The 13,459-nt window shown below is 43.6% G+C and overlaps 1 protein-coding gene across 1 annotated transcript in view; it reads left to right on the top strand.

Moving 5' to 3' along the window:
- The first annotated feature begins 1,866 nt into the window (after positions 1-1,866).
- Zyg11b (zyg-11 family member B, cell cycle regulator) overlaps positions 1,867-13,459 on the top strand; it is a 59,765-nt gene continuing 48,172 nt past the window's right edge. The window contains exons 1-2 of the mRNA XM_013022197.1: positions 1,867-2,062; positions 12,441-12,606. Coding sequence (XP_012877651.1) covers positions 2,033-2,062; positions 12,441-12,606 — 196 coding nt within the window. The 5' untranslated portion in view covers positions 1,867-2,032. The remainder of the gene's footprint in view (positions 2,063-12,440; positions 12,607-13,459) is intronic.

A 13,459-nucleotide genomic window follows, 5' to 3' on the forward strand; every position in this document is an offset into this window, starting at 1 on the left:
TTTATAAACACAATATAGCTTGATTAACATCATCCCTTTCTTTTTCTTTTCTTTCTTTCTTTCTTTTTTTTTTGCTGGTCATGCAGCCTGAAATCAGGGTTTGGAATTGGTGGTGGTGTATAAATTCGCAGTAGGTGGTGGGAACTAAAATTTACATGCAGGAAGGAAAGGAAAGCAGAGTATAGGTAAGTTGGAAATGGCTATAGATGGTAGAAACTTTTTTTGTTTGTTTGTTTTTTTGGGTCTGGTCGTGGGGCCTGAAACTCTGGGCCTGGGCGCTGTCCCTCACTCTTCAGCTCAAGGCTAGCGCTCTACCACTTGAGCCAGAGCGCCACTTCTGGCTTTTTTCTTTTTGCTTATGTGGTGCTGAGGAATCAAACCCAGCGCCTCATGCATGCAAGGCAAACACTCTACCACTGAGCCACCTTCCCAGCCCCGAAATGTTTTTTTTTGGTCAGCTCTGGGGCTTGAACTTTGAGCCTGGGCACTGTCCCTGATCTCTTCAGCTCAAGGCTAGTGCTATACCACTTGAGCCACAGTGCCACTTCTGGCTTTTTCTGCTTATGTAGTGCTGTGGAATCTGACCCCAAGGCCTCATGCATGCAAGACAAACACTCTACCACTGAGCCACCTTCCCAACCCAGGTGGTAGAAACATGTACACCTCCCCCTCCTATCTGTCTTTTTGTTAGTCCTGGGGCTTGAACTCTGAGCAGGGTGGGGCACTGTCCCTGAGCTTCTTTTGCTCAATGCAAGTGCTCTACCACTTGAGCTACAGCTCCATTTTTTTTTATTTTTTTCTTTTTGTTGGTTATAGGGCTTGAACTCTGGGCCTGGGCACTGTCCCCCAGCTCTTCAGCTCAAGAGGAGCACTCTACCACTTGAGCCACAGCACCAATTCTGGTTTTCTAGTGGTTTATTCGAGATAAGATTCTCACAGAGTTTCCTGCCCAGGCTGGCTTCGAACTATGATCCTGTGATTTCATCCTCCTGAGTAGCTACGATTATAGGTATGAGCCACCTGTGCCAGGCCTCATTCTCTTTTGTTCTTTTCATTTTCTCAGTGATTGGGAAGAAAAAAGTATCAAGGAAATTAGACTGTAGGAGGAAATGTTGGAGGTTTGAAATAATTATTTAGGAGGGTAGGAGAGCATATGCAACTGACAAAATGTAGTGTGATTTAGCATTAAGGCCCCACTTTAATGTCAAATTTAAAAAAGTTTCCTCTCACCTCTAGGTTTTGCTGCAAGTTCAGAATAAATGAAGGTGAGGACTGAAAATGAAAGTGAATACTTTCAAGGTGGGCAGTAGGATCTAAACTATTTAAAGGAAGGAAGTGAACAGATGAGGGCAGTATGAGCAGTAGTGAAAAAGCACTGTCAATTGATTTTGAGTCTCAGTGCAGTTGAACAATTGGAGTTGGAGTGCTGGAATGCTGAAATACTGCCAGAGGTTGCATTGGAAAAATTAGAAGAATAAATATATGGGGATTGGACTACAGGGATTGTAGACATGGCTCAGTAGTGGAGCCACATAATGAATGTCAGAGAATCAGAAGTAGCTGGAACGCAGGCGAATGGCACGGTATGTCTGGAGACGAAAGCGAGTACTCTAATGGGCTACGTAGTGTTTAAAGCTCTTCTAATTAAAGGGGCTAAGCGGCTTTGAAGGGGGTATCGCCCCTTTAAGGGCTGGCGGATGAAAAGCTAGAGGCGTGATTGGCTGCAGACCTCCGCAGCGAGTCTGCGCAGAAGCGGACGCGGGGACAAGGTGGCCGGGCGCCGGGGCGGGGCCTCGCGCTGGGGCGGGGCCTCGGGGGGCGGAGCCTTGCTGGCTTTGGGCTGGGGCTGCGGCTGCGGCTGGGGCTGCGGCTGCGGCTGCTGCAGCAGCGCTGCTCTTCTGAGGGCCTGGAGGCCGAGGCCTGGGTTGAGCCCGGAGCCGCTGCTCGACGGAGCCTCCTGGAGCCCCCGCGCCGGCTGAGCCTGGGGGCGGGCTCGGGTCCGGCCCGTCGCAGCACCCAGGACCGAGGCTGCATGCGCGAGGACCAGGCCGGCGCAGCCATGGTGAGGGAACTAGGCCTGCCTCGGCGTAGCCGCCCGGCCGCCCGCCTAACCCCCGCGGGCCTGCCTCTCCCCTGGTGTCCCTCGGGTTCCCGCTTCGCCTCACCCCTCGTTCCCTCACCCTCGGCGTCCAGCCCCTCTTTCCTAGTGCCCCCTGTCCACCTGCTGGGCGAACCCCTTTCGGTGACACCCCCTTAATCTCCCAGCCCTCCGGTGACACCCTTTTGTCACCCCCAGTGACAGCCTCCTTTGCGACTCCCCATCATCCTGAACCTTCTTTCTTTTCTCTATCATTTTGCCTGTTTCCTCAGCTGTGATCTTTAGCGTTTCTCTGTTTCCCTCCCCATGTTTTGCTCCTGTAGTTTGTCCCCCACTCCCTTCACCGATTTCCATCTCCCCTTCTCCCTTTCACCACGATCCACATTTCCTTGACCCCTTCTCGGATCTCCTAGCCCCTCGGCTCTCCAGCTGCCCTCACTTCCTTCCACCCGCTTTGAGGGCGGGGGCTCAGCAGGAACAATTTGTAAGCGATTGCTTTTCAGGAGCTGTGATTGAGCACACAAACGATTCATAGGATTTCTGGTCTCTCTCTCTCCCTCTCTCTCTCCCTCTCTCCTTTCCCTCCTTCCCTTCCTCCTTCTCCCCCCCTTCCTCCCTCCGCATCTCCCTCTTTTTCGGAGGGTGGAAAGGGGAGAAGGGAGGTAAAGGAAGAGAGTCTGGAAGCTGTGCCGCCTGGTGTCATTGCAAAACCTGAGTGATGACCCTCATGTATGTTGTGACCTTATAAGAATCTAGCCTTTTGACAGAAGTCTTTAAAAATGCTTTTAAATTTATTTTTATTTTGAGTCTACTTGGATGTGGAGATAGGGTTTGGGAATTTTTTTTAATTACAATTTTGACGGATAATTACTTAGAACAATTGATTTGGTTTTGTTTGGAGGCAGAGACCAAGGGCATTTGAGGACTGAAAATCAACTTGGCAGTCAGACTGACAATCTATTTAATACCTTCTGAAGGGTTCATTTGTTTTGCCCTTCCTGCCCTTTCTTCAGGGAATCTTTTATTTGCAAATTTTCTTCCTGTTTCAAAATAGATTGTGACTTCAGTTGGTTTTTCATTGCGTTGGACTGCAAGTGTTTTGCAATACATTAAATTGAAAACATGGCTTTATATACAGTAGGTATAATTTTTATCTCTGGGAAGGATAAGACATTTTAGACAAGTAAGTCCTAATAATCATGTTCTCCTAGGTTAGTCACTTCGTTTTTCTTCCATCTGATTTTTAGGAAAGTGGTGTATTAACATATCACTTAATCTATAAACATTCCTGACTCATTGACTCCTGTATTTATAGGTTGTTAATCGCTTTTGTCTGTCTCTTTCACTTTTACAACCCACCACACTGTCATTGTGTTCTAATCTGTTTCTTCTAGGGAATGCAAGTTCTTAAAGCAATTGTGCTTTACTTATTCCTGTTATTCCAGGAATGAGTGAGTGCTTGATTTCCGTTATGGTCTCATTTTCCTACCAAGTAGTCTCAAACTGTAATTTGAAGCAACTAGTGGACTACAGAGTGAGTTGAGCATTTTAGGATTGTTTGTGTGTGTTTGTGCAGATACTGGGGCTTGAACTCTGGGCCTGGATGGTGTCCCTAAGCTCTTTTGCTTAAAGCTAGTGCTCTACCACTCACAGCTCCCCTTCTGGCATTTTGAGGTTAATTGGAGATAAGAGTTTCACAGAGTTTCCTGCTAGGCTGGCTTCAAACTGTGATTTTCACATCTCAGCCTCCTGAGTAGCTAGGATTACAAGTAGGAGCTACTGGCACCTGGCTGAGCATCTTTTTTTTTTGGCTGGGGGGTGGTGGTTGTGGGGTTTGAACTCTGAGCCTGGGTGCTGTCCCTCAGCTCTTTAGCTCAAGGCTAGTGCTCTACCACCTGAGCCACAGCACCACTTGAGCATCTTATTTTTTATATGAAAAGGAATATAGTAAGAGGTGAGCCATTACATCCAGGACAAAAAGGTAGCATCAAACTTACACATTTTTGGAAATGTACTGAGAAAGAGTATGTGGCTATGAACTTCCCTTTGGGTATTTAGGATCCCAGAGTGTCATTAGAGGTATGAGGAAGAATGTTTTATTGTGAATGGGAGTTGAAAGAGTAGGATGTGTTGTAGGAAGGCCTTTATATAATATGGAAAGATGCAGGAGTCAGGAGGTATAGTAAGAAGTGGATCTAGAAAGATAGTTTATTAAATCTTTTTGGGCTGCTATAACAAAATACCATAAATTGACTATAAACAACAGAAATTTCTCAGAGTTCTGATGGCTAGGAAGTCCAGGATCTAGGTACCTGAACATTCAGTGTTTGATGAAAACTTTCTTCTATGCTCACATGGCACTTTCTCCCTTTGTTGTCTTCCATATGTCTGAAGGTCTGACATCTCATTCAGGAGGGGACTGACTTGGTGATCTTGTCACCTCACCTCTCAAAAATCCTACTTCCCGGGGCTGGGAAGGTGGCTCAGTGGTAGAGCGCTTGCCTTGCATGCATGAGGCCCTGGGTTCAATTTCTCAGCACCACATAAGCAAAAAGAAAAAAGCCAGAAGTGGCGCTGTGGCTCAAGTGGTAGAAGGCTAGCCTTGAGCTGAAGAGCTGAGGGACAGTGCCCAGGCCCAGAGTTCAGGCCCCACGACCGGACCCCAAAAAAAAAATCCTACTTTCCATGTCATCACCTTGGGGGTTAAGAGTTCATTTGGTTTATTTGGGAGAGACAAACATTCAGGTCTACTCGGCATTATGTTTCAGACTTTGCATCTAACTAATGTGAATTTTCCTTACTTGTGAAAACATGTACATAAATGTAGTAAAGAGTACAAAGAGAAAAAAATACCAGTTTATTTTGAGCTTGAATTGTAGAGGCTGGTTTTGTTTTGTTTTTGGTCAGTCATGGGGCTTGAACTCTAAGCTTGGGTGCTGTCCCTGCGTTCTTCAGCTCAAGACAAGCGCTCTACCGCTTGAGCCACAGCTGCACTTCCGGTTTTTCTAATGGTTTATTGGAGATTAGAGTCTCACTAACTTTCCCGCCCAGGCTGGCTTTGAGCCGCAATCCTTAGATCTCAGCCTCCAGAGTAGCTAGGATTATAGGTGTAAGCCACCGGCACCTGGCTGAGACTGTTTTCTTTTTTTTTTTTTTTTTTTAATATTTTTTTGGTTCCGGTCGTGGGGCCTGAACTCTGGGCCTGGGCACTGTCCCTCAGCTCTTCAACTCAAGGCTAGCGCGCTACCACTTGAACCATAGCACCACTTTTGGCTTTTTTTTTTTTCTGCTTATGTGGTGCTGAGGAATCGAACCCAGGGCCTCATGCATGCAAGGCAAGCGCTCTACCACTGAGACACCTTCTCAGCCCCTGAGACTATTTTCTTACTTGTGCAATAAGTTTAGTAGACATTTGACAAAATAGAATTGAATAAATACTTACACAGTTTTGCTTTTTTTATACTCATTTTTCAAATATTATGTATTGTTATGAGTAGTTGAGAAGTCTGACATAGGGCTTTCTCAAACTTTGCTGCACATCAGAACCACTTAGAGGGCTTGCTGGCTGCTCCCATCTCTAGAGTTTGATTTATTAGGTTTGGATTAGGGCCTGAGAGTTTGAACTTCTGACAAGAACCTATGTAATACTGCTTGAACTCTGGGCCTGGGCTCTTCAGCTCTACCATTTTGAGCCACCGCGCCACTTCCGGTCTTCTGGTGGTAGAGATAAGAGTCTCAGGGACTATCCTGCCTGGGCTAGCTTTGAATAGTGATCCTCAGATCTCAGCCTCCTGAGTAGCTAGGATCACAGGCATGAGCCACCGGTGCCCTGCCAAAAGATGTTTTTGTTTGTTTGAGACAGGATCTTGCTATGTTGTCTTCCTGCCTCAGCCTCTTAAATACTGAGACTATAGGCAAGGACACCATACCTATTTCTTGTGTGAAATAATTAAAGATTTTGAGGATGGTCATTCTAACTACATTATGAAACAGTTGGGAATGAAGAGCACTTTGTACTAGTCTTTTATCCTTGCTTTGTCATAGTAATGTTTATTTAAGCTGGAGGAAAGAGTATAAGAAAATAATATATGACGATATATCGCACCACTTTTTGACTTAGTGAACTTTTCAAAGACAGATTATTGTGTTATTGGAGAGGTATAGAATCACTAACAGTGTTACAGTTTTGCCTATCGATCTCTGTTTTTGATATATGCTATCTTTGTGGATTTATGAAAATATCAAAATAAATTATTAAAACTAAAACCCTTCACAGTGTCTCAAAGGTCATATATTAGAGAACCAACATTTTAACTCATTAATATTTTGGTTGCTTTTCTTTTTCTTTCAGTGCTTGGAATTGAATTTAGGTCCTGTTTATACTAGGCATGACCTCTAGTCCTGAGTTATGTCTCCAGTGCTTTGGTTGCTAATACCATCTTTATTGCCCTATAATGGCTGAATATAGATTATATTGAGCATTATTTACCATATGAAAAGTACAGTAATCCACAGACACATTTTTTTCACATGTGTGCGTATAAGGAAGCTGGAAGTCAGGTAAGAGCACTCTTGACAGTGTTCTCTTGTAAGGTTGGAGTTCCAGGAGCATGCCTTGGTCATTTTCTGAGTACATGGTATTTGCCTAAGGCTTCAGATATAGAGTGTGTTAGGATATGATGAATATAATTTCCTTGTTATAAGAAAAAGTGTGCAAAGCTACAGCAAGAAAATAATTACTAGGCAACAATGACTTTCCTTAGAATTTGTATCAGGATTATCAATTTTTTCTTTTTCTTTTTTTTTTCTTTCTTTTTTTTAGTACTAGAGGGTTGAAGGCCCTGAGCTTACTAGGCAGGTGCTTTCCTGCTGAGCCATGCCTCTAGCCAGAAGGTAGCTTTTTGAGTGCATGCTGGTCCTGGGGCTTGAACTCAGGGCCTGGACACTGTTCCTGATCTCCTTTTTGTTATTGTTGTTGATTATGGGGCTTGAACTCTGGGCCTGAGCTCTGTCCCTCAGCTCTTCAGCTCAAGGCTAATGCTCTACCACTTGAGCCACAGCGCCATTTCTGGTTTTCTGGTAGTTAATTGAAGATAAGAGTCTCATGGATTTTCCTGCTCCAGCTTGCTTTGAACTGTGATCCTCAGATTACAGCTTCCTGAATAGCTAGGATGTAGGATTACAGGCGAGAGCTACCAGCAGCAGCTGGCCCCCTATTAATTCTTTTTTTTTTTAAGTTTTTTATTGTGAAAATACTGTACAGAGGGGTTACAGTTATATGAGCAAGGTAATGAGTACATTTCTTTTTTTTTTTTTGGGTCCGGTGTGGGGCCTGAACTCTGGGCCTGGGCGCTGTCCCTCAGCTCTTCAGCTCAAGGCTAGCACTCTACCACTTGAGCCACAGTACCACTTCTGGCTTTTTCTTTTTGCTTATGTGGTGCTGAGGAATCGAACCCAGGGCCTTGAGCATGCAAGGCAAGCGCTCTACCACTGAGCCACCTTCCCACCCCCATGAGTACATTTCTTATCAAGCATTGTTGACTCCTCCTTTTTCCCCTATCATCCCTTCCCTCATACTTCCACAAATACACTCCCCCCCCACTAATTCTTTATGTGAGGTCTGTGGGAGGCTCCACGTTCTGTTTTTTGTTTGTTTGTTTGTTTTTTAAGATTACAATTGATATCTGATGCGGATTACCTAATAAAATCTGTTCCTAGAAGTGTTTGTCCTTCTACTGAATCTAGGGCTGGTTGGTATATTTTCCCAGGGTCTCAGTTAATCAGTGTAGAAAAAAGGTTAGGATTTTAATTTTTCATTCTTTCCTAAGTGATCTCTTAATCTATTATAATTAACAGCCTTAACACTGTTTATTCTTTCAATTAAGCGATTAATAGTGTAATTTCCTAATTCAATATGGCATTCCCAACTCAGTAAATCCAGTATGGTTCATCATTGGGAATGGGAACATTTCCAACCGGTTTAGTTTAGCTTTGACATGGACAGCGTCAGCATAAACCTGATCTGCTGTTCAAATGCCATGCTTCTTTTCAGGAATGCCACAAACTGAGAAGAGAACACGTAAATACTTCGAGGTTGTCAAAACCAAGTTTCCCTTTACTTTGAGATAATTTGTTCTGAAAAGAGAACACATGCCTACTTAGTGCCTTCATCTATAACTGCATTTTAGTTGGTTTTGGTGGTATAATGCACCACTGTGTGTGGTGCCCTCAGAGTTTATTTCTATCAAAGGGGTAAAAGGATATTTGTTGACATAAGTGGGGGGAGGTAGGAAATAAGGTGGGAGATATAGGTAAGAACTAGATGCTCTAGTATAATTGAGGCAGAGGGAGAGGCTACCTTCTAAAATTCTGTAACGTCTAGAACAGGGATGCCCATGGAGGAGATCTCCTCACAATTCATCCCATATCACCCTCTTCCTAGAGGGGAAGCTGGAACATACAGAATCACACATTTTTCTCTGAGTTTAAGGTCTCTGTGTCGTCAGAAAAGGCTGTGTATAGAGAGGTTTTCAGATCAGTTTCCCTGGCTTTTACAAAGCAATCCTTGCTGGAGAACAGTATTAAAACCAAAGCTCCCATTTGTAGGCTAGTTTTCTCCCTTACCCAGCTTACATTGTGGTTATAGTGTTTGCAGTAGTAAAATTCTTTAATCCTTTTAAAGACTCCATTATTTTTTTCTTTTTTCTCTTTTCTTTTTTTATTTATTTTTTTTGCGTGTCCTGGGGCTTGAACTCAGGGCCTGGGCTCTGTCCCTGAGCCTCTCTGTACTCAAGGCTAGTGCTCTACCAGCTAGGCCCAGCACCACTTCTGGCATTTTCTGTTTATGTGGTACTCAGGAATGGAACCCAGGGCTTCATGCATGCTAGGCAAGCACTCTACCACTAAGCCAGCTTTTCTTATCCTTTCAACAATTACCTTGAAATTTCTGAAATCTCAGAAATCTGCATGTCAGACAGGAAAAGGGGATCTTCCGGTCACAAAATCCCAAATGCCTTACTAAACCTAAGGAGAGGGTTGCCCTCCTGCCTTTTAACTAAAGGCATAATGTGGAATACTGAGTTCCCAGACTTAAGTATATAGGATATTTGAGCAGACAAGGAGAAATTTATTCAAGAAAATTCTTTTCTCCTCCCTGTTTTTCACATCAATGCTCCTATCAGTAAAGTGGTATTCCTACTGAGCTACAATCCTAGCCTAGTATGGGTGTCATAGAGACTATTACCAAATTTTTTATGATGAGAAAACAAGCTTATGCCAATTAATATTCTTTTTTTTGGTGGGGGGGTCTGGTCGTGGGGCCTAAACTCTGGGCCTGGGCGCTGACCCTCAGCTCTTCAGCTTAAGGCTAGCACTCTAGCACTTGAGCCACTTCTGGCTTTTTTTTTTCTTTTTGCTTATGTGGTGCTGAGGAATCGAACGCAGGGCCTCATGCATGCAAGGCAAGCACCCTACCACTGAGCTACCTTCCCAGCCCGCCTATTAATATTCTGACTAGCAGCGTTTGAGAGACCTCCATTTGGGAAAATGTTGAGTAATTCACAGTTATCAGGATTATTTCATATCCAGAAAGTATTCTGCTAACAAAAAAAAATAAAGATGGACTGCACAGTTCCCTCAGCCTGGAATAGTTTATATTTTCCACAGATACTTTTTCATCCATTGTTCAAAGACAATGTTATACTTCAAGTAGTTAATTATAAGGCTAGTTACTACTTTTTTTTTTTTTGCTGGTCGTTGGACCTGAACTCTGGGCCTGGGCGCTGTCCCTCAGCTCTTCAGCTCAAGGCTAGCTCTCTACCACTTGAGCCACTGTGCCACTTCTGGCTTTTTTTTTCTTTTTGCTTATGTGGTGCTGAGGAATCGAACCCAGGGCCTTATACATGCAAGGCAAGCACTCTACCACTGAGCCACCTTCCCAACCCCCCCTTTTTTGTTTTGAGGAGAGGGTGGTCCTGGGCCTCGAACTCAGGGCTTGAGTGTTATCCCTAAGCATTTGTGTTGGACGCTAGCACTGTACCACTTTGAGCCACAGCTCCAATTCTGATTTTCTGATGGTTAATTGGAAATAAGACTCTCGTAGACTTTCCTTCTCAGTCTGGCTTTGAACTGTGATCCTCGAATCTCAGACTCCTGAGTAACTGGATTACAGGTGTGAGCTGCTAGCGCTCAGCTTGTTACCACTTTTGAGTACTTTATTCATTGGACTGGATATCACCAGTTTGTGGTGGTCTTAAAGTCTATTGTTAAAATCAGCTCACTTCTTTCACTATTTTTGTAATTGTCTAAGCAGTTGTACTTTCCATCTGTTACTTAAAGAGTTGAAGAAATAATCTGTTGCCCAGTGAGGGTATGAGGGGTGTGTGTGTGTGTGTTTGTGTGCCAGTCCTACGGCTTGAACTCAGGACCAGGCACCTGTCCCTGAGTGTTTTCTCAAGACAGGCACTGGGTTTTGGTGGTTAATTGGAGATAAAAAATCTCATGGACTTTATTGGTGGGCTCGCCTCGAACTGTGATCCTCAGATCTCAGCTTCATGAGGAACTAGGATTACAGGTGTGAGCCAACAACACCTGGCTCTTGCCCAGTTTTGTTATGTTTTGTCTATAAGATTATGGGAGTATTATAATTTATTTGAATAGTTGCAGATTTACCCAAAGTTATAAAAATAATAAAAAGGATTCTCATGTAATATTTACTTAGATTCTCTAAATGTTAATAAGAAGTGACCATTTTTTTAGATACACGCACAAGTGTACACATAATATTTTTCTTCCCTGATTGCTATTTTTTTGGGGGGGCCTGAACTCTGGGCCTGGGTGCTGTCCCTTAGCTCTTCAGCCCAAGGCTAGCGCTCTACCACTTGAGCCACAGCACCACTTCCGGCTTTTTTCTTTTTTCTTATGTGGTGCTGAGGAATCAAACCCAGGGCCTCAGACTTGCAAGGCAAGCGCTCTATCACTGAACCACCTTCCCAGCACCCCTGATTACTATTTTAAGCCTTGTATTTATGTCCCAGCTTCCCCATCTTCTACCTTTCCTCTCCTTTAGCTAATAGGTAGGAGAAAACAATTCGGAATCAAGGTTCAAGGACTGATTGTGTTGTATTCTAAATGGTTCTATTTGGGTATTCACCCATTATTATTTTTGTGATTCAAGGTTTTCACTTACACAGTGGTCTTTTTTTTCTTGTTTTTTTTGGTCAGTCATGAGGCTTGAACTCTGGGCTTGGACGCTATCCCTCAGCTCTTCAGCTCAAAGAGAGCGCTCTTATGTCGAAAATGAACTTTACAACTTTGGTGGGGGGTGTGGGGGGAGGCTTGGAAGGAATGGGAAGGGGAAACAAAGGAGGAGGCTACGATGCTTGATAAGAAATGTACTCATTATCTTGCCCATGTAATTGTAACCCCTCTGTACAGTATTTTCACAATTTAAAAAAAAAAAAAAAGAGTCTCACTGAGTTTCCTGCCCGGACTGGCTTTGAACCGTGATCCTCAGATCTCAGCCTCCTGAGTAGCTAGGATTATAGGCGTGAGCCATCAGCACCTGGCTCCTTTTTTTGCTTTAGTCACTTTTCAGATAGGATCTGATGGTTTTGCCCAGGTCCACCCAGAACCACAGTTCTCACCTGTGACTATTCATGTACCTGGGACTACAGATGCTTACCATCACAAATGGCTTATTGATTGAAAAAAAATTTTTTTGTGTGCCAGTCCTGGCACTAGAACTCAAGGGCGGGTATGGTCTTGCGCTTTTGTTCTCAAGGCTAGTGCTAGAAACCACAATGTACATTCATAGTAACCAGTATGTCCTCTATGGTATTTAAAAGATCATGTGGAAATGTTTATTTTAGTGGTTCTTCTCTCTCTCTTTCTTTCCTCCCTCCCTCCCTCCCTCTCTCCCTCCATCTCTCTTTCTTTCTTTCTTTCTTTCTCTCTCTTTTTTTCTCTCTTTCTTTCTTTTTCTTTTTTTTTTTTTGCCAGTCTTGGGGCTTAAACTCAGGGCCTGGGCACTGTCCCTGAGCTGCTTTTGCTCAAGGCTAGTACTCTACCACTTGAGCTACAGCACTGCATCTGGCTTTTTCTGTTTATATGGTACTGAGGAATCAAGCCCACGGCTTCATGCATGCTAGGCAGGCACTCTACCACTAAGACACATTCCCAGGCCATGTGATTCTTTTCTTTCTTCTTAGAAAATGGGTCACACGTGTCTACTGTATATACACTCAGTAAATATTTATTGAATGAGTAATGCTTTTCTGTCTACTTTTCTGGAAATTAATATGTTCATTTTTGTTTCCCTTTATGTTTCTTCCTGGACTCCAAGGAGGAGGCATCTCCTTATTCCTTACTTGATATCTGCTTGAGTTTCCTGACCACTCACCTGGAAAAGTTCTGTTCAGCAAGACAAGATGGAACATTGTGTTTGCAGGAACCTGGAGTATTTCCACAGGAGGTGGCAGATCGCCTGCTTCAGACCATGGCATTTCATGGTAAAACAAAACTATGTGTATCTAATTGGCAAAGTACAACAGTGCTTTAATATTATCTTAGAAATAACTGAAAAATGATAGAGCATCAGGTATGAGTGATAAAGCTGATGTAGAGTGAAGGCCATGAATTAAAAGCACTAGCTTAAAAACAAAAACAAAAATCTAGAGAAAAAGCTGGGTGCTGGTGGCCTATGACTGTAATCGTAGCTACTCATAAGGCTAAGAACTGAGGGAGGATTGCAGTTCACAAGGCTCTTACTTCTAGTAAACTACTCAGAAAAAGCTGGTTCAAGTAGTAGAGCTCTCGCCTTGAGCTCAGAGAGGCTCAATGACAGAGCCTACATCCTGATTTCAAGCTTTAGGACCACAAACAAAAAAATGAAAAACCCACTACAGAGTAAGAAAAAAGGATAACACAAAAAGCCAAATGAACCTGATTCTGGGAAAAGGAACCCTCTCCTCTTTCCCAGCACTTAAATTTGATACCTGATGCTTTTGCTCATTGGCTAATACTCTACCATCTGAGCCACACCTCCAAGTAATTTATTTTTATACATCCTGGCTCTTACTGTATAGTTTAAGAATTTTTATTTCTCTTTTCTAATACAGGCAAATGCTTCCTTCCTCCTTCCCTCCCTCATTCCTCCCTTTTCTCTATTCATTTAAATACTCTGTGTAAGATTTGCAATTGTGGGGGACTGGGAAGGTGGCTCAGTGGTAGAGTGCTTGCTTTGCATGCTTGAAGCCCTGGGTTCGATTCCTTAGCACCACATAAGCAAGAAGAAAAAAGCCGGAAGTGGCGCTGTGGCTCAAGTGGTAGAGTGCTAGCCTTGAGCTGAAGAGCTGAGGGACA

Source organism: Dipodomys ordii, unplaced genomic scaffold, assembly GCF_000151885.1.
Source record: "Dipodomys ordii isolate 6190 unplaced genomic scaffold, Dord_2.0 Scaffold61, whole genome shotgun sequence".
NCBI classification, from domain to species: domain Eukaryota; kingdom Metazoa; phylum Chordata; class Mammalia; order Rodentia; family Heteromyidae; genus Dipodomys; species Dipodomys ordii.